Below are 21,404 nucleotides of genomic sequence, written 5' to 3'. Positions count from 1 at the left end.
TAAAAATGCCGTATTAGTTTTTCCAGCTTTTCTCCAAAGAAAAATACCCATTTTCCTATCAGTGTCCTTGAAGGTCTTGGACTTGAAGGTCTGGTCACATGACTCATTCTATAAGGTTACAATTGATCCAGTTTTATGACTAGACACAAACTTGCCTTGAACATTCCAATTTAGTTTCTTCCATTCAGAGGAGGGATATGGAAGGGAACCCACCACCCCAGTACGTTTGCTGTCGATGCTACACCCATGGCTGGCTGTGCTTTTCACAAGAGATGACTATTTTCACTATTTCATCAGTCAACATCGAGCTGACAGTTCTTCATTGCTACACTTCAACTGAACTGTACAGCAAGTTCTGCAGGGATGGATCCAATATTTCTACCTTTATTTACAAATATCACATAAATGGATTCTAGTTGAATCTACATGTTTAAATCCATCGGCTAAAAACATATTACATATTGTAAACATGGCAATATTTAATACAGTATCTATTCTAAAATATTTTCATGTCATGATCACATTTGTTATACCTGAAATTGAATTTATACACATTAAAGAATTACTAGCAATGGTTGCTCACTTTACAATTGGGGGGTGGGGGCTAGGGCTACAAGTTTTTATTTCGGAAAGATCTTCAAAGTAAAGTTAAAGCTTGTCTTTGATTGGCTCGGCGTATCCTTTTTTTGTATCCATATTTAAAATGAAGATTGACACAGAAAACAGCTAGGGCCCCTTCTAATTTACAGGATTTTAAAAAATCAGTTTAAGATTCTTAGGGAAAGTGTCTGTTGTGAAGAATAAAAAAAATTGCTGCAAAATAAACTTAATGAAAAAAGGGACTTGAGACTGTCAGTTTAGAGTTTTGTCGGGCTGTCAGTCCTGCTTGGGCTGCAGCTGCCGCTTCCAGGCCTCGTTCAAGTAAACCAGTCGTTTGTAGTTGATGATTAGAAGAATGAAGTTCAGCACGTATGTGATGACGCAGATGATGCAAAACTCCTTCAGCACAAAGTACAGGATGTAGGCCAGGTACAGAGACCCCACCACAGACACGATGGAAGACGTCATGAGGATTAACGCTGCAACTGCACTCGCCGTCAGGCCTGCGAGAGAAAGGGACACGTGGCTCAGTCGGGCCTTGACAACGGAGAGAAAGCTTCTGAGTTAAAGGGAACATCTCATGATTCGCTGCAGTGTTTGAATATTGATCTTACTGCAAAACTCTGAAATCTGAGAACAAGAACTACTGGTCTATTTTGTTAAGATTATACAGGTTGACTTTGCAGATAAAATACTAGTTTTATAACTAATTTTTTATTTATCAATATTTCAGATGAAATACTATATATTTTGCAATATACATGGGTCAGGGTTAGGGTTAAGGATATGCATGCAAAGAAAATACACAATCTTGGCCGGGCGCGGTGGCTCACGCCTGTAATCCTAATACTCTGGGAGGCCAAGGTGGCAGATCGTTTGAGCTCAGGAGCTGACCCCATCTCTACTAAAAATAGAAAGAAATTATATGGACAGCTAAAAATATATATAAAGAAAAAATTAGCGGGGCATGGTGGTGCATGCCTGTAGTCCCAGCTACTCGGGAGGCTGAGACAGGAGGATCCCTTGAGCTCAGGAGTTTGAGGTTGCTGTGAGCTAGGCTGACGTCACGGCACTCACTCTAGCCTGGGCAACAGAGTGAGACTCTGTCTCCAAAAAAAAAAAAAAAAAAAAAGAAAATATACAATCTCACAATCAAACTGAGCAATGAAGCCGATCTATAAAATCAACAGCCCCAATTCTTCTAATGAATAAACGAATGTAGGGACCATAGCCTTTTCTTCCAAACCTTACACATTTCGTGAGAACTTTCCCTGGCTTTTCACTACAACCTCCCCATCTGTGGAAAGTAAAATTTGCTTTTCCATGTTTAGATCAAATTAATCAAAAATCCATAATGGGAAATGACTACACCAACATGGAAGAAGAAGAAGAAGGAAAAAAATGATCTTGATAAACATTTCAGAAAGGGCCCACCCTGGCGAATAAGGGAAACCATATTTAGCCAGTTGGCCACATGTGGGTCAACCCTGGTCAAGAAGGCGGCTAGTTCTGTGTGCGAAGCCAGGGCTCCCAAGGCAAAAATGTGCCTGAATTCTTGACTCTATCTTCACATGTATTGTTCTGTAACTTCCTATTGCCAACAGTATGGGAAATATGTGCATTTATTTTCAAGGAAAGAGAAGGCAGTGCATATTAAACTACCTTCCTACCCAATGGCTAATGGATAAGGATAATAGAAACAGGAAAATGTAAGAACAGGTGGTAGCAGGTTTAAAGAAGTCAAAGAGGCCGGGCGCGGTGGCTCACGCCTGTAATCCTAGCACTCTGGGAGGCCGAGGTGGGCGGATCGTTTGAGCTCAGGAGTTCGAGACCAGCCTGAGCAAGAGCAAGACCCCATCTCTACTAAAAATAGAAAGAAATTATATGGACAGCTAAAAATATATATAGAAAAAATTAGCCGGGCATGGTGGTGCATGCCTGTAGTCCCAACTACTCGGGAGGCTGAGACAGCAGGATCCCTTGAGCTCAGGAGTTTGAGGTTGCTGTGAGCTAGGCTAACGCCACGGCACTCACTCTAGCCTGGGCAACAAAGTGAGACTCTGTCTCAAAAAAAAAAAAAAAAAGAAGTCAAAGAACTGAAATATCATGGTGCCCACTGGCGAAAAGAAAGCCAATGAGAAAATGCCCATGGGCTGCCCACGGCACAGCCACAGGGACGGTCAAAACTAAAGAACAACGCCTATTAAAATAAGGCGCTTTGAGACTAAGATGCTGTTAAATTACTTATGCCAACGACTGGCAAGTCTGGCCAGCCACCTGCTTTTGTAAATAAAGTTTTATTGGAACCCAGCCATGCTCATTCATTTATGCAATGCCTGTGGCTGCTTTTACACTAGAAAGGTAGAGTTGAGTGGCTGCGGCAGCCAGCAAAGCCTAAACTATTTTCTGTCTGGCCCTCTACTGCAAAAGCTTGCTGACTTCATCTATGTTAAACAACTAAAATTTCAAAAATTAATACTGTCATCTTAATTTTATCTACAAAAGTTAGTTTCAAAATGACATGGGCAACTTACTTTCTCCATGCCTCTCTTTACTCAACTGTAAAATTGGAATAATAATCATGCCTACTTCCCAAGACTGTTGGGAGAATTAAATGACCTAATATAAAGCAGGATTAAAGGAGTTAATACTGACTGTTAGTCAAATACTATTGTAATGTAACTAAGTACTTGTGGCTTGGGGTAAAATTCCCAATGGAATTTAAAATGTGCTGTAACTCTAAATAAATGATGGTACAATCATGCAGTGGAATATTTTGCAGCTGTAAAAAAGAATGAAGATATTTAACGTACTGGTATGGAAAAGTCTTGGAAAAGTCACCAAGATGTATCTGTCAAGCAAAAAAAGGTGGGGGGGAAGCAAGCTGTAGAACAGTGCGTATAGCAGCTGCCTTTTATATTTAAAAAAGGAGGAACATTGAGATTATATATTTGTATCTTCTTGTATATGCATAAAGAAACTCTAGAACAAGAATAACAAGTTCCCAGTCAGGGGTGAGGGGCAGTAGAAACCGGGCCAACGGAGACAGGGATTGGACAGATTTTCCACTGTATAGTGTTTTATATTTGTTATGCTTTTGAACCATGTGAATGTATTATGACCTATAGAAAAATTAAATTAAAAATGGTGTATCTCGAACACTCAGAAGGGGATGAGGATGATGTGCTCTGGAAACTGTTAGGTGAGTGCAAATGTGCCTCCAGTGACAGAGGCACTGACATTAAAAAAGCGTATGAAGAGCCTTAAAAAAATGTCATAACATGTGAATGGAAAAAATATATATGACACATGATGTAAAAAAATATATAGACGGTGAAATTAACAAATTAATATTATAAATAAATAGAAATCTCAGTGCTTCACCTTTATCTTCAAGTATTAAAATAGTCAAAGGATTTTCTTAGGCTTTTCTATTAAGGGAAAATGAACTATGCCTTGCATTTGGGCTTACATTTTATATTCTTCTCTAGAAATCCAACAAAACAAATAAATGGAATAAAAAGTGAAATTTCTCCCTCCTCCCCAACCACTAGAGCGTTTTCTATACTTTTACATGCACAAAAACAAACATATATTTATTCTATAGTTATTATACCACAATTTGCTTTTTTTTACTAAACATTGTCTTGATCTTTCCAGGATATACAATATAGACCCCCTTTTTCCTTTAAGGGCTACATAGTATTTTCTAATTTATTCAACCATTACCTATTGCTAAGCTACTACCAATTTTTTGCTATTTTAAATGGTACTGCTATGAATATCCTTGTGCATACATCTTTGTATTTCTGCAAGATAAATATAACTGGGCAAACCTGATAGGACTATTGAGAAAAATTTAAATTTACAATTTGCCTCATAACAAATCAATTTCAGCTGGGCGCGGTGGTTCACGCCTGTAATCCTAGCACTCTGGGAGGCCAAGGTGGGTGGATTGTTTGAGCTCAGGAGTTCAAGACCAGCCTGAGCAAGAGCGAGACCCCATTTCTACTAAAAAAATAGAAAGAAATTACCTGGACAACTAAAAATATATAGAAAAAATTAGCTGGGCATGGTGGTGCATTCCTGTAGTACCAGCTACTCGGGAGGCTGAGGCAGGAGGATCGCTTGAGCCCAGGAGTTTGAGGTTGCTGTGAGCTAGGCTGACGCCATGGCACTTTAGCCTGGGCAACAGAGTAAGACTCTGTCTCAAAAAAAAAAAAAAAAGCGAAATCTGTATGTCAACAATAACAAACACTTAAGAGGACAGAAAACACTATATTGATACATGAATTCACATAAAATTATTTTAAAAAGACAATAGATAGATATGTAAAGTTGATGGAATTATGAATATAGTTTACTGGTAATGTTTTGTCAATACATGATTTATTTATTTATTTATTTATTTTTGAGACAGAGTCTCGCTCTGTTGCCCGGGCTAGAGTGAGTGCCATGGCGTCAGCCTAGCTCACAGCAACCTCAAACTCCTGGGCTTAATCGATCCTCCTGCCTCAGCCTCCCGAGTAGCTGGGACTACAGGCATGCGCCACCATGCCCAGCTAATTTTTTTTCCTATATATATTTTAGTTGGCCAGATAAGTTCTTTCTATTTTTAATAGAGATGGGGTCTCGCTCTTGCTCAGGCTGCTCTCGAACTCCTGAGCTCAATCCACCCGCCTCGGCCTCCCAGAGTGCTAGGATTACAGGCGTGAGCCACCGCACCCGGCCCTCAATACATGATATTTTTAAATAGCTACAGAATCTAGAAAATAAAGAGTTTACAGGGAAGACTGGGTTGGAGTGATAATTTCCTTGAATGGGACTGGTTTTTCTGCACATCATGAGATGCTATATCCATGATTAAACACCAACTGACACCAATTTCAACATTAGCATCATAAAAATCTTAGTGAATCAAGTTTTCACAACACAAAAATATGTTACAAACTAGTGGTTCTATCATTAGCATATGCTTTTATTTAATATCAAGACACTTCAGGGCAAAGATACAAAGTACTAAATGGAATATAACAAACTTATTTTTGTATCGGTGTATAAATACTTACCAAGTAATAACTGTAGTATATAAAATATAAGTCCAAAGACACTGTTTGGCTGGTTTAATACACCATCCTTTCCAAAAATGGAACCCAAAAGACCAAATCCTCGACCCCATCTGTAAAATAAGGAAAACCAATAACCCTATGTTTGAATTTCCCTATTTTCAAAACTGTAAAATTATTTGAGAATGTTATCCAATTCTAAAACCAACTAAGTTGCCAAATTTCTTAAATGTCTTTTGTTGAAAGAGTGATTTACCCCAAAGAGGGAGGCCAGTTGTTAGATTTCCATATTCACCTGATTAAAAATAATGATCTAAAATGAACATAGTAAAAGTGCCAGTATACTCATCTGAATCTCTAAGTTGCCATTTTCTATATATTCTCTTTTCCAAAAGGTAGAACAAAGTATTCTTTTTCCGATGGCAGCAGTATTTGCAGAAGGAGGCCTCTCCCAATTTAAGCCAGGGTCACTTAGCAGTGGTACCACCGACATTTTGGGCTAAATAATTCTTTGGTGGGGTGCTGTTCTGAGCATTACATAACCATCAGGATCCCTGGCCTCTACCCACTAGATGCTAGCAGCACTCCCCCTACCTCCAGCTGTGACTACCAAAAACGTCTTCAGCCATTGCCAAATACCCCCTAGGAGGCAAAATCGCACCCAGTTTAAAAGCCATTGATGTAAGCGGTCCTATTTCTTCATTCAAAGTATATAGATTGAAAAGTGTTCCTGACAAATTTTACCAGGATATGCATTAGGAAACATATCCTGGGAATGTATCTTTCAATGTAGGACAATATCAGAAATTATAGGTCTTTCCTGGAATCATATTTCAAAAGTAAAAAATTGATAACATTATGTGCCCCATCAGTTTTTATTTGCAATTCAACTTCAAATTTTGCATTTGACTTAACATTTTCAGAATCCTATTTTCTTATTTTTAAAAAAGGATTATTAAACTCTGATTTAATAGAACTTGATAAAAATATCAAACTAACATTTTCTTTGGATAAAAACCTTTGAAGATAATGTTAACTGTGGCTGAGAGTGCTTTTTAAATACCAAAGAAAACCAATTATGGCATTAAGTCAGTAGAGAAACACTCTAAATAAAACCTAAACTTTGGTTCTGAAGACAAACTGCCTGAAAACAAGGATAAATAAGTGAATCTTTATTGGTCACACTAGTTTATTACTACTCAATGTCCAAGACATAGAGTGAAACTCCTTCATAATGATGATACTGGGAGATAAGAATGACCCCAATTTTACAAGCAAGCAAAAGCCATGAACATTTTTATTATACAGTTATACATTTCAGAGATCTCCAAATAATATGCATTATATTCATTCTTTCACTCATCAAATACTTGTTGAGCACATACTAACTAGGTGTACACATGCTGCTCGGTGCTGCAGATCCAGGAGTGAACAAGCCAGACCAGGTGCTGCCCCCTGTGGAGCTTATATTCTACGTAGGGATGAGAAGTAATAAACAGGTAAGCAGATGACTAAGTTACCTTCGGAAATGGACATGCCTATTAACAGATACACAGGAAAATTAGAGGGAGGATACTCTAGATCACTGCTTCTGAAAATTTAAAGTGTAATCACTCTGGGATCTTGTTAAAATGCAGATTTTCCTTCAGTAAGTCTGTGGTGGGTAAGACTCTGTCTCCCCCCCCCCCCAAAAAAAAACACAAAACAAAATAAAATGCTCCCAGATGATGCTGACGTTTCTGGTCTGAAGACCACACTCTGAGATCCACTGTTCTAGACAGAGAAGAGGTAGAGGATGCTTCTCTGTGGAGGAGACGGTCAGGGAGGGCCTTTTCCAGGAGTTAAATTTTGAATCAAATCCTAAATGATGAGAAGTCAGTCTCACGAGGAATGGCAAGGACAAAGGCCTTGAGGTAGGAATGAGCTACGGGTGTGCAGGAAAAGGCCATCAAGGCTGACGCAGAGTGATGGAGGAGAGTGACAGGAGAATTGGGCATGGGTCCAATCATTTAAATTATTTATGGCCTTGTTTGTAGGCCATGATGAAGAGTCTGAATTTTATTCTAATTGCAATGAAAGACATTTGGTGGCTTTTAAACAGGAGAGTGAGATAAGCTTATTTATGATCACCCTTGGCTATTGTGTAAAGAACAAACTGGAGGGGCCCAGAGCACAGACTGGGAGAAACTATATGCAATCAAACGTTTTAGCCCTACTCATCTGAAGAAGGAATTCAAATTTAAATCACTGTCTTTGGCAATGGAAATAATTGGCATGCTGCCAAAATTATCATGGGCAAACAATTTTTATTTATTCAAACCACTGGTCTATGCCTAATTATTCACATAAGTTCACATGGGTATTTTCCTTGAAAACAATGCAGTAATCCCAGAATGAATATATTATCAAAGTAATACATGCACAAGGTTTCAAAATAAAATAACATCAAAAGCCTTCTAAAACACAGAGATTCCTTATTCCAGACCTCCCCACACTCAGTTCTGATCCACAGAGGAATCCACTTTGATGTGTTTTCACTGTTTTTCACTATTTACCTTCACATTTCTAAATAATATGCTTTAACTGCTATTTCTTGCTTTACCAATTCTAAATATTCTCTTTGACTTTCTAATATGGCATGCCAGAATGTTGCTTTAAAAAATTTTTTTTATTATGGAAAGCTTCAAATGCACATACACAAAGTGAACAAAACAGTGTAATAAACCCCCAAGTATCTATCCATTTGATCTTAGATGTTGCATAACATTTTATATTTTATAGAAGAAATACCATAATTAAGATATCCCTGTCAGTGAATATTAGGCTGTTTTCACCTCTCATGATTATCAAACATTAAATGAACATATTGTACAAAATATCTCTCTGCATAGTACATTATTTCCATAGGATAAACTACAAAGAGAGAAATGACTTGATCAAGGGGCATGAGCATCTTAAAAGCTATTGTTACTGTGCAAAAGAGTGTACAAAAATGTTACAGCTATTTATACTTCCACCATCAGTCCCTGAAACGTCTTCTTTAACAACAGCTAGAACTGGTCTATGTCTACACCACCCTGAATGTGCCTGACCTTGTCTGATCTCGGAAGCTAAGCAGGGTCAGGCCTGGGTAGTACTCGGATGGGAGACAATAGCTAGAACTGACATAGAAATGGCAAACATGCTTTTATATTTCAATAGATAAATATATTCACAAGTAAGCTTAAACTCCTGATTACCTTTATTTATTCATTATTTATATTTTGGAAATCATTTGCTTTTTTCTTTGTAATTTAAATTTTTGTTACCAATCAATGTTTAATTGTCTTGCTTTTACCATCTTACTTTAAGAATATCAACATTTACTCTTAGTAACAAGAATTTTAAAATTCTCTTTTTTTACTATGGTAAAAAAAAATACAACATAAAATTTAGCATCTTAATCATTTTTAAGTGTATAGTTCATTAGTGTTAAGTATGTTCACACTGCTGTGAAACAGATCTCCAGAACTTTTTCATCTTGCAAAACTGAAACTCTGCACCCACTACACAGTGACTGCCCTCCCCACCCAGCCCCTGCTACGGACCATTCTGCTTTCTGTTTCTATGGATTTGATACCTCATATAAATGGAATCATACAGTGTGTGTCTTTCTGTGACTGGCTTATCTCACTTCAAGTTTCATCCATGTTGTAGCACGAAACAGGACTTCTTTCCTTTTTAAGGCTGATATTCCATTATATGTATATGCCACATTTTGTTTGTACATTCATCCATAGATGGACATCTGGATTGCTTCCACTTCTTGGGACATAAAGCTTTTTTGGTGTATATATATAGATAGATAGATCTTTATGTATATATTTGTTTCTGCTGCCTCAACCAATTACGAATGTTCTTATAATTTTTCACCCATCCCTCTGATAGGAACAAGCCCTCTTGATAATAAAATTTCAAGTAAAACTCAATGTCAAGGCAAATCAAAGGAGATAAGGTTGTTGAATAAAACAAGAGCTACCATTTTGTTGTGAGAGTTAACAGTATGGTGCATGGGAGGGAAGACATCTGGACAAAGATGGAAAAATAATCCACATTTCCTTCATTGTAAGTTCATAGGTTATGATACATCATCAATTTGGTAATGACTTTTCAGAGAAAAAAATAATCATATAAATATGTATATTGATCCAGATGACAAAATTAAACAACTATAGACCTTAGAAACATAGAAGTTAATGTCTGGGTTTATAAAATCTTTGTCAAAGTTTCTTTTGTGGAAATGATCAGCTTGTATCAAGAAATGGCCTCTTTCTCAGGTCATGGTAGACACTATGTGTTAAATAACATTTAAAATTCTTTCAGCCAAAAGGTCCATCTGTTTTTTCAAGTTATCTCAAGAACCCAAAGGGCCATAACCACTAAAAAGGAAGAAAGGATCCTGAAAAGTGTAAAAAGATGGGATAATATATGTTTTGGGCTTCAGATGGTATATGGTAATACTATATGTTCAGTAAATGCTTGTGATTACTACCATAAGATTTTCTTTTCTTTTGAGATGGGTTCTTGCTATATCGTCTAGGCTAATCTCGAACTCCTGGGCTCAAAAGCAATCCTCCAGCATCAGCCTCCAAAGTAGTTGGGATTAGAGATTCGAGCCACTGTGCCTAGCTACTATCATAAGATTTTATGAGGAACTTAGTGGAAGACTTGTATACTCATTTGGTAAGATTTTTTGTTGTTGTTGTTTTCATTATTTTCAATTTTATTAAAGTTATACATATACATAGTTTTAAGAAATAGTGCTACAAGACTTAGAACCAAAAATAGCAGTTCTGTGATCCCTGAGGTACCCTCCTCGGAGACGAGCACTTTCAACTCATTTTAGTGGTTTCTTTCAGGATCTACCCACAAATTTCTTTCTACAAAATGCTGTACTCATCATTTTCAGACAACCTATCACTATATGGTAGGCTAGACTATGATTTAGTACATTTTCACTTTCCCCTCACCCCACTTCCTCTCCCAATTATATCACAATTTATGCTTGTATCGAATTTTTGGTTGAAATAATATATATTGTTTACATGGTTATCACTGTATTGTTTGACACGGAGCCAAGAATGGTCTGTTCTGTTACAACACAAGTTCTTGGACAGTGACTCAAGTCATAGGTGATCGGTAAATAGGAGAATGACATCAATACAACACAAAGTTGCACAGTCCAGACATAATTTTCCCCAGAATGTTAAAGTTTTGTGTCACTGAACGAAAGTTTGTGACTAGGCCAGGATGCAGCAGGCCAGAGAAACAGTCCGCACCATCGCTGGCCTCCTGCTTTCCTGAAGCTGCTCAGTGTGTGGCTCTCCCCGATCTTTGTTTTACAATCGTCTCCACAACTCACTGCTTCGGTCCTTCCTTGTATATCCCCATCCATCGAGCGACCTTCACCTTTCCCCCTCTGTACTCCAAGGTAAAGCCCTACATTTACCCCATATTTATTTATTTGAAATTTAAAATGTCTTTAAACTCTGACTATTTTTTTTACTAGCATTATTATTTCTTTCTCTTCATCATCTGGTTGCAAGGTTACATGGGTTTTGAGTGGTCTCCCTCACTCCTGTCCCCTAAGCCCTGATATTTTTAAAAAATACTTTTTATTGAAGCATCATTTAGGTATAGAAACCTATACACGAGTGTATAAAGCTCAGTGAATTTCCACCAGCTGAATACATTTGTATACCAGCACCCATCAAAAAGTAGAGCAATACCAGCACCTCAGAAGCAGCCTTGTGCTCCCTTTCCAGTTACTCCCCGCAAAGGATAACCACTACCCTGATGTCCTTTTAAAAAATAGAAATATATTTAATTATATATTAACTAATATATTTATTAATATATATTTAAAGATTTATTAGAAGGCAAACACCCTTATAACCACTGCCCAGATCAAGAAATGGAACTCTGCTAGCCTCTCCATGTGCACCAGCCCAATTAAACACCTGTTCTTTCCTCTAAAAGCAGTAACTATCTCAGCTTACCCTTGAGTTTCCGTAAGGACTTATCACAAGTGAGCGTTCCTGAACACTATAGTTTACTCTAATCCCCACTCCCATTCCCTTTTACTTGATTTGTTAAGACTTTTGTAGGTGTAGGTTCCTAGCCCTGGTATTTTTAAGGCTCAATTCTGTAGAAAATGAGTTTTTTCATGAACATGTTATACTATCTATAACAGAAATACCTACAATAAACTGTGATTATATTTCCTTTTGTGCACAAACTGTTTTTCTGGAATTAATAATTCATATTTGTTTCATTTTCTATGTTACCATCATTAATTTTCCAAAGCCCTTTTGAGCGATATTTTAAACAAGATCACCCGTATCAAGAAATCTATGGATCGATTGCTTTTTTCCCCTGGAGACATCACTCCTGGAACCCTCAACCTTCTTGATCCACTCTGGCCAACCTGATTCAGGCTGGCTGCTGTCTAGGCTTGCTGCACAGCTGTCACCCTAAGACCTCCAGTCTCTTCCCTACACTGCATCTTCTTAGGTTCCTTGCACCATTTCTTAGATTGGGCATCTTCCTTTTCTTCTTGGTTTACTTACTTGTTTTGGTGGAAAAAATCCTCTAATAGCTTCCTTGAGGAAAAAAACACACCAGAGGTAAAATTTCTGAGATGCTGAAAGTCTAAAAATGTCTTTCTTCTACTATCACACTTGACTGATTGTTTGGGTATATAATTATAGATTAAATACAATTTCCCTCGGAATTTTTTAAAAGACATTGTTCTACTATCCTGCTTCCAGAGCTGGTCTTTGAAAAATCTGATGCTATTCTCATCTTTGAACATGACCTATTTTTGCTCTAAGAATCTTCTTTTTAATCTGAGTGTTTTCAGATGTCACAAGGGATGGTGCCTCTGCGGGTCTTCAGTCATTCGTTGTGAAGGGTCCTTGGTAGGCCCTTTCAGTCCAGAAATTCGTGCTCTTCAACAGTAGAAATTTTTCATTTTTTATGTTTTAGCCAAAGTTGGACCTCTTAAGCTGACCCTTTAGTTTTCTTTGATCTTTTCTTCTATTTTTCATCTTTTTCCTTTTGCTCCATTTTCTAGATTAGCATGATATACTCTTCCAGGCCTTCTAGTAAGTTCATTTATTAAACTTACTGCTCCCTAATGTTTAATTTCTAAGTGTTCCCTCTTATTCTCTGATTGTTCCTTTTACATAAATAGCATCTTGCTTTGTTTAAGGATATCACTTTTTCTTAGATCTAAGGAGATAAAATCATTAATGTTTAAGTTTACTTCTGGCTGCTTCATCTTTGGTTCCTGAGTTCCTTGGATGCATATCTATATATGTCTATCTGTCATACTGGAGGACTCTCTGTTCATTTGTGAGACCAAGGCATTAAAAATCTGAATGCCAATTCTAATGCAGGACAAAATGGAATATGCCCACTACGTCTGTTCTCCTCCACTGATTACAACTAAAAATTGGACAATACAAAGAGCAACTAACCAAGGACTCTGAAGAATAAAAATAGCTGGTGAATAGGGGAGGGAAGTCAAAACTTGAGGAACATCCAGTACAGCGGAGTTGCCTGGGGTTTTGGTCCCCCTCCTTTGTCTTCTGCCTTTGAACCAAGAGTGGCCCAAGTTGCAGAACTGCCTAAGGGGAGCACACAGCAAAAAAAAAAATCCCTCTTTCTGGTCAGAGGATGAGGAAAAGGGACCCATGTAAGCTGGAGGAACATGGGGGCACCCACAGATTGTTTTCATATTTATTTATTTTTTCTCTCTTGGCCTTGCCTAAAGGTCAGCCAGCAGACCAGGCACCTCAAAACCTGAGGGAAAGCCTGTGTGTCTCTTTGCCTGGGAGAAACGAGAAAAGGGGCCCCCATGGTCTTAAGCATGTGGAAGGAATCCTGTTATTTTTTTTCTCTTTTCTCTCACTGCTTCACTCTCAGGGGGAAGCCAGTCACATGGAACTGCAACAGTGAGATAGGTTAAAATTCTCTGTGAGAAAAAATGATGAACAGATGTCAATCCTGAGATGATACAGATTTTAGAATTATCAGAATAAGGCTTAAAACAGTTATCTTACCCTATGTTCTACAGGGTGATGCTAAAGAGAAATGACTAGAAAGACGGAAATTCTCTGTAGAAAAAGAGAAACCATAAAAAGGACTGAGTGGAAAGTACAGAACTAAATATAATATCTGAAATTAAAAATCTACTGGATGAGGTCAATAATAGAATGGAGATATCAAAGGTAAGATTCAGTGAACTGAAAGACTGAGTAACGTAAATTATCAAATTTGAAAAACAGAAAGGAAAAAAGATTTTTAAAAAAAGAATAGAGACTTAGGGACCTGTAGGACAACATCAAAAGGTCTAACATTCATTTCATTGGCGTTCTGGAAGGAGACAGAGAAGAGACTGGTGCACAAAAAGAAGTGGAGAAATAGTGGCTAAAACCCTCAAATTTAGCCATATATAAAAATGTACAGATTCAAGAAGTCAGTGAATATGAGAGTTGATAAACTCAAAGAACACCATACCCTGACACATCAAAATCCAACTACTAAAAAGCAAAGATAAAGAAAAAAACTCTTGGCCAGGCGCACTGGCTCACACCTGTAATACCAGTACTTTGGGAGGCTGAGGCAGGAGTATCTCTTGAAGCCAGGAGTTTGAGACCAGACTGAGCAACACAGCAAGACCCTGTTTGCACAAAAAATAGAAAATTTAGCCAGACATGGTGGCATACACCTGGAGTCCCCGCTACTTAGGGAGGCTGAGGCAGGAGGATCACTTGAGGTTATAGTGAGCTATGATAACACCACTGCACTCTAGCCTGGGCAACAGAGCAAGACCCTGTCGGAAAGGAGAGGAAAGGAGAGGGGGAAAAGGGAAAGGAAATGGAAAAGGGGAAAGGAAAGGAGAAAGGAAAGGGGAAAGGAAAGGAAAGGAAGAAAGAAAAGAAAAAGAAAAAAACTCTTGAAAGCATCTAGAGAAAAACAACACATTACATATAAGGTGACAATAATTCAAATGCCTACCAGTTTCACATTAGAATCCATGGAGGCCAAAATCTTTAAGGTGCTGATAAGAACTGTCATCTAAGAATTCTATATCCAACAAGAATATCTTTGAGGGATCAAGAATACGAGGTCAGGCCGGGCGCGGTGGCTCACGCCTGTAATCCTAGCACTCTGGGAGGCCGAGGTGGGCGGATCGTTTGAGCTCAGGAGTTCGAGACCAGCCTGAGCAAGAGCGAGACCCCATCTCTACTAAAAATAGAAAGAAATTATATGGACAGCTAAAAATATATATAGAAAAAATTAGCCGGGCATGGTGGCACATGCCTGTAGTCCCAGCTACTCGGGAGGCTGAGACAGGAGGATCGCTTGAGCTCAGGAGTTTGAGGTTGCTGTGAGCTAGGCTGACGCCATGGCACTCACTCTAGCCTGGGCAACAGAGTGAGACTCTGTCTCAAAAAAAAAAAAAAAGAATACGAGGTCTGTCTGGAACATATTCAGCCATGTAATATGAAAAACACCGTTCTTGTTATATTAACAATGGCTGGATACTTTCCAGACAGACCTCATCATTATAGACACTTTCAAAAACAAGAAAACTAAGAGAACTTATTATCAGTAGACTTGCACTAAGAAAAATGCTGAAGGAAGTTCTTCACATTGAAGGAAAATCATACCAGACGGAAATAACGGAACTTCAGAAATGAAGAACAACAGAAATGTCAAATATCTGGGTAAATATGACTGACTATTTTTTCTCTTAAGTTCTTTAAAATATGTAAGATTGGCTGGGCACAGTGGCTCATGCCTGTAATCCTAGCACTCTGGGAGGCCGAGGCGGGAGGATCGTTTGAGCTCAGGAGTTCGAGACCAGCCTGAGCAAGAGCGAGACCCCATCTCTTCTAAAAAAATAGAAAGAAATTACCTGGACAACTAAAAATATATAGAAAAAATTAGCCAGGCATGGTGGCGCATGCCTGTAGTCCCAGCTACTCAGGAGCCTGAGGCAGGAGGATTGCTTGAGCCCAGGAGTTTGAGGTTGCTGTGAGCTAGGCTGACACCACAGCACTCACTCTAGCCCGGGCAACAGAGCGAGACTCTGTCAAAAAAAAAAAAAGTAAGATTGTTTAGCCTTAAAAAAAGAGTGAAATTCTATCATATGCAACGACATGGATGGAACTGGAGAAAATTATGCTAAGTGAAATAAACCAGGTACAACAAGAGAAGTACCACATGTTCTCAGTTATATGTAGAATCTAAAACAATCAAACTCATAGAAGCAGAGAGTAGAATGGTGGTTATAGAGGCTGGGAGGTGGGAGGAATGGAGAGATGATGATCAAAGGATACAAAATCTCAGTTTGACAGGGGGAATAAGTTTTATTTTGCGAGCATGATGAATATAGTTAATAGTAGTGTATTATACACTTCAAAATTTAAGAAAGGAAATTTCAAATGTTCCCACCACAAAAAATAAATATTTGAGGTGATGGATATCATAAGTAGCATGATTTAATTATTCTATATTATATTCATATATCATAACATCACTTTGTAGCCCATAAATATATACAATTATAAATTGTTAATTTATAATAACATTTTTAAAAAACTAAGGCCCTATCAAAAGACATTTTTAATTTTTAAAAATGTAAGGCTGTTGAAAGCAAATTTAATACTGTTGAGTGGGGTTTTCAATACATGTAGATATAACACATGACAGTTATAACAGGGGAAGATAAAAGGATCTTTATAGTTCTAAGATTTCTATATTCTCCTTGAAGTTCTTAAATATAAAATCTAAGTAGAATATGGAAAGGCTATGTATGTATACTGTAATCTCTAGAGCAGTCATTCCAAAAATAATACAAAGAAATATAAACAAAAAGTTAGTAGATAAAATACAAAAAGGAAAATCCAAATATCCTAAAGAAGGCAATGAAATGGGGAACAGATGAACCAAAAAGGAGCAGGAACAAACAGAAAACAAATAATAAAAAGCTAGACCTAAATCTAAACATATTAATAACAAAGTAAATGGTCTTAATATACCAATTAAAAGACAGACATTGTCAAATTGAACCTAAAACCAAAAAGGCCAAATTATATGCTGTCTACAAGAAACTCACTTTAAATATAATAACATAGATAGGTTAAAACTAAAAAGATGAAAAAAAGATATACCATACAAACACTAATTAAAAGAAAGCTAGAGAATGGTTAAAATGTTATGTATATTTTACCACAAGAAAAAAAGGTACAGTGGTTGTATTAACATGAGAAAATGTAATGATAAAAAGGTAAATTAATCAAGAAGACAAAATAATCCTAAATGTGTATGCATCTAACGAGAGAATCTGCAGATAAATGAAATAAAACTAATAGAACTGAAAGGAAAAATAAATCCACAATTATACTTAAAGATTTCAATGTATCTTTCTCAGTAATTGATAGAACAAGTAGATAGAAAATCAGAAAGAGTACAGAAGGCCTGAATAGAGCTATCAACCAACCTGACCTTAAATTTACAGAATACTCCACCCAAGAATAGCAGACACATATTCTTTTCAAATACACATGGAACTTTCACCAAGAGAGATCACATCATAAACCAAATATAAATAAACATATTATAAAGAAACCTTAACAAATTTAAAATAATTGAAATCATATAAAGTATATCTTTCTATATATCTTCAAAGTATACCTTTCTAGTTTAACAATGGAATTAAACTAGAAATCATACGGAAAGATATCTGGAAAATGCCCAACTATTTGGAAATTAACACACTTTTTTTAGATAGGGGCTCACTCTGTTGACTAGGCTAGAGTGCAGTGGCATCATCATAGCTAACCGAAACCTCAAACTCCTGGGCTCCAGTGATCCTCTTGCCTCAGCCTCGCAAGCAGCTGGGACTACAGGTTTGTGCCACCATGCCCAGCTAATTTTTCTTTAGCTGGGGTCTCACTGGTACTCAGGCTGGACTTGAACTCCTGCCCTCAAGCCATCCTCCCACCTCAGCCTCCCAAAGTGCTAGAATTACAGGCATGAGCCACTGTGCCCAGCCTAAACAGCACAGTTCTAAAAAAAAAAACAAAACAAAACAAAAAAAAAACCAAGAAAATCCATGAATCAAAGAGCAAGTCTCAAGGAAATTAAAAAAACATTTTGAACTAAATAAAAACACAACAAATCCAAATTGGTGATATGCAGCTAAAGTAGTATTTACAGCATTAAAATGCTTATAAGTAGAAAAGAAGAAAATCCTTACTCTAAGTTTCCACCTCAAAAAAACTACAAAAAGAAGAATAAATTAGATCTATAGCAAACAGGAGGAGGGAAGGAAGAAAAAAAAACAAAACTAAGTAAGATTACAGCAGAAATCGACGAAACTTAAAACAGAAAAACAATAGAGAAAACAAATGAAACCAAAAGCTGGTTCTTTGAAATGATCAATAAAATGGATAAACCTCTAGCTAACCTTTACTGATAAACCTTTGACAAAGGAGAGAAAAGATACAAAGTATCAATATCAGAAATGAAAGATGAGTTATTACTGTAGACAGTTATACACATTAAGAGGATAATAAGCAAATAAATACTACACACAACTCTATGTCCATAGATTTGACAACTTAGATGAAAAGGCCAAGACTTTGTCATTCACAAATAACCAAAACTCACTCAATAGGAAATGGATATCTGAATAGTCCTATTAATAGTTTAAAATCTTCCAAGAGAACAATGAGGTGCTTTCATTGGCGAATTCTACTAAGTATACAAGAAATAATACCAATTCTACACAATTTCTTTGAGAAAACAGAAGAGGAGGGAACACTTCTCAACTCATTTTCTAAGGCTAGCATTACCCTGATATCAAAATCGCACCAAAAAACAAAGAAAACAAACAAACAAACAAAAAACAAGATAAAAACAAAAACAAAAACCCCACTATACAGACCGATATTACTCATGAAAATAGACACAAAAGTCCTCAACAAAATATTGTAAATCAAATTCAGCAATATGCAGAAAGGATAATATATCATGACTAAGTGGGATTAATTCTGGGAATGAAGGCTGATTCAACATTCAAAAATCTACCAGTATCATTAATCATAGACTAATGAAAAACCAGACCGTCATCTCAATAGATGCAGATAATGTGTTTGACAAAATACAACATCTACTCATGATGAAAATGCTTTGCAAACTAGGAAGAGAAGGCATTTTCCTTGCTCTGATAAAGGTCATCTAAAAAAAAAACCCTACAGTTAACATCACATTCAATGGGGAAAGTGGGGAAAGACTCAATTCTTTCTCCCTAAGATAGGCACAAAGCAAGAATGTCTGCTCTCACCACTCCTATTCAATATTGTACTGGAAGTCCTAGCCAGCACAATAAAAGAAGGGGGAAAAAAAGGCACACAGATTAGAAAAGAAATAAAACTCTGCATGCAGACATTGCTGTCTATGTAGAAAATCCCACGTGAGAGATTGAATATACACACAATGGCCAGACTATATATAAATACAGAACTCTGACCCACAACCAATCCAAGAAGCCAAACTACAACTTCTGTAGTAAGCAGTCCCAAATGGCCAGGACTTGGTCAATAACTGCCAGCTTCCCTAATTTTTACTAATTTTTACTCTGCTTCCAATTTAGCATCAACCACAAAAAGCCAAATATTGTTCCCCCAACCAATCACATAAGATGACCCATGTCTAGTCAGCTCCGCCCCCAGTTCCTCCATGCCAACAACTTCCAATCAGGGAATACCTGTGGTCGTCTTTTTTTCTCACGCTAAAGCTTTTATATTCCTCTTTTAGAATCTCCTTTGAGTCTATGCCAAATGCAAATAATGGTGGCTGATGTCTTTGCTATAGCAAGCTTTGAATAATAGCCTTTACTTGTCCTTATTTGGGTGGTCTTTATTTATTTCCATAAAAGGAAAATATAAAAAAGCTCCTAGAATTAAGAAGTGAGTGCGCTTATAATGTTACACGATATAAGGTCAATACAGAAAAATCAAAATTGTGTTTCTATAAACTAGCAATGAATTATTGGAAATGAAAAATTTAATACCATTTACAATAGCACATTCACACACAAGTAAATACATAGCTACAAATCTAACAAAATATATGTAGTATCTATATGCTAAAAAGTATAAAATGAGGAAATAAATCAAAGGTGACCTACATACAGGAGATATTGTGTTCAAGGATTTGAAGACTCAGTATTGTTAAGATATGAATTCTCCTCAGACTTATCTACAGATTCAATGCAATTATAATCAAAATACTAGTTCTCCTCAGACTTATCTACAGATTCAATGCAATTGTAATCAAAATACTAGTAGCAAAACATTTATATGGAAAAGTAAAGGAACTAGAAAAGCCAAAACAGTTTTTAAAAAGAATAAAGATGGTGAACATATACTCATTTTGAGATATTCTAGAGCTGCAGTAATCAAGACAGTCTGGTACTGGTGAAAGGACCCACACAATGATCAACAGAGAAGAATACAGAGCTCAGAAACAGACAAAACTGATGTTTTTGACAAAAGTACAAAGACAATACAATGGAGAAAGAACAGTCTCTTCAATAAATGATGCTAGAAAAATTAGACATCTATATGAAAAAAATAAAACCTGACTCTCGACCCATGCCTCATACCTTAAACATGATCCACAACACAGAATACTGGCAAATTGGACTTCATCAAAACTTGAAATGTTTGCTTTGTAAAAGACACTGTTACGGAAATGAAAAGACAGGCCAGAGAATTGGAGAACATACATGCTAATTTCATATCAGACAAAGGACTTTCATCCAGAATATACAAAAGAATTCTAAAAACTCAACCATAAGAAAAAATAAACACTCCAATTTTCTTTAAAGTCGCAAGAGATTTACACAAACACATCACCAAATATATACAGATGGCACATAAGCACATGAAAAGATGCTCAGCATCTTTAGTCATTACAGAAATGTAAATGAAAACTCCAATGACATATCACTGCACACCTACCAGAATGGCAAATTAACATAACATAACAAAGCAAAACACACACACCTAAGTGCCGGTGAGGATGTAAGGCACTCCTTACATACTCCAATGTATGAGGATGGAACACTCATACGTTGCTGGTGGTCATAGAAAATGGTATGGAAAACAAGTTGGCAGTTCCTTATGAAGTTAAACATATACTTATCATATGACCCAGCAATCCCATCCATTTCCTCAAGAGAAACAAAAACTTATGTTCACACAAAAATCTGTTTGCAAATGTTTATAGAAGCTTTATTTATAATTGCCCCAAACTGGAAACGCAATCATCCTTAAACAGGTGAAGGGGCGAATAAACTGGTACATACCATGGAATATCTCTCAGCAGTAAAAAGGAAAGGATTACTGACACGTGAAACAACATGGATGAATCTCAAATACATTGTAAGTGAACAAAGCCAGACTCAAAGACCAGATACTATAAAATTCCATTTAAATGATATTATAGAAAAAGCAAAAGTATTGGGATAGAGATTAGATTTGCCAGGGGTAGGGATGGGGAAGGTTGACTACGCAAGGGAACCGTTCTGATGTTAATGGCAGCAGTGGCTACATAACTATATGCATGTATCTAAACTCAACAAACTACAAACCAAATAGTGAATATCACTGTACA

At 36.9% G+C, this 21,404-nt stretch overlaps 1 protein-coding gene across 1 annotated transcript in view; it reads right to left on the bottom strand.

Annotated features, from left to right (window-relative positions):
• Window positions 1-809: 809 nt before the first annotated feature.
• Window positions 810-21,404, bottom strand: part of VKORC1L1 (vitamin K epoxide reductase complex subunit 1 like 1) — a 67,483-nt gene continuing 46,888 nt past the window's right edge. The window contains exons 2-3 of the mRNA XM_069485615.1: window positions 5,670-5,779; window positions 810-1,103 (exon numbers count right to left, since the gene is read on the bottom strand). Of these exons, the coding sequence (XP_069341716.1) occupies window positions 877-1,103; window positions 5,670-5,779 (337 nt within the window). The 3' untranslated portion in view covers window positions 810-876. The remainder of the gene's footprint in view (window positions 1,104-5,669; window positions 5,780-21,404) is intronic.

Source organism: Eulemur rufifrons, chromosome 14 (genome assembly GCF_041146395.1).
Source record: "Eulemur rufifrons isolate Redbay chromosome 14, OSU_ERuf_1, whole genome shotgun sequence".
In the NCBI taxonomy this organism is placed as follows: Eukaryota; Metazoa; Chordata; class Mammalia; order Primates; family Lemuridae; genus Eulemur; species Eulemur rufifrons.
This window is presented reverse-complemented; position numbering and strand designations above follow the sequence as displayed.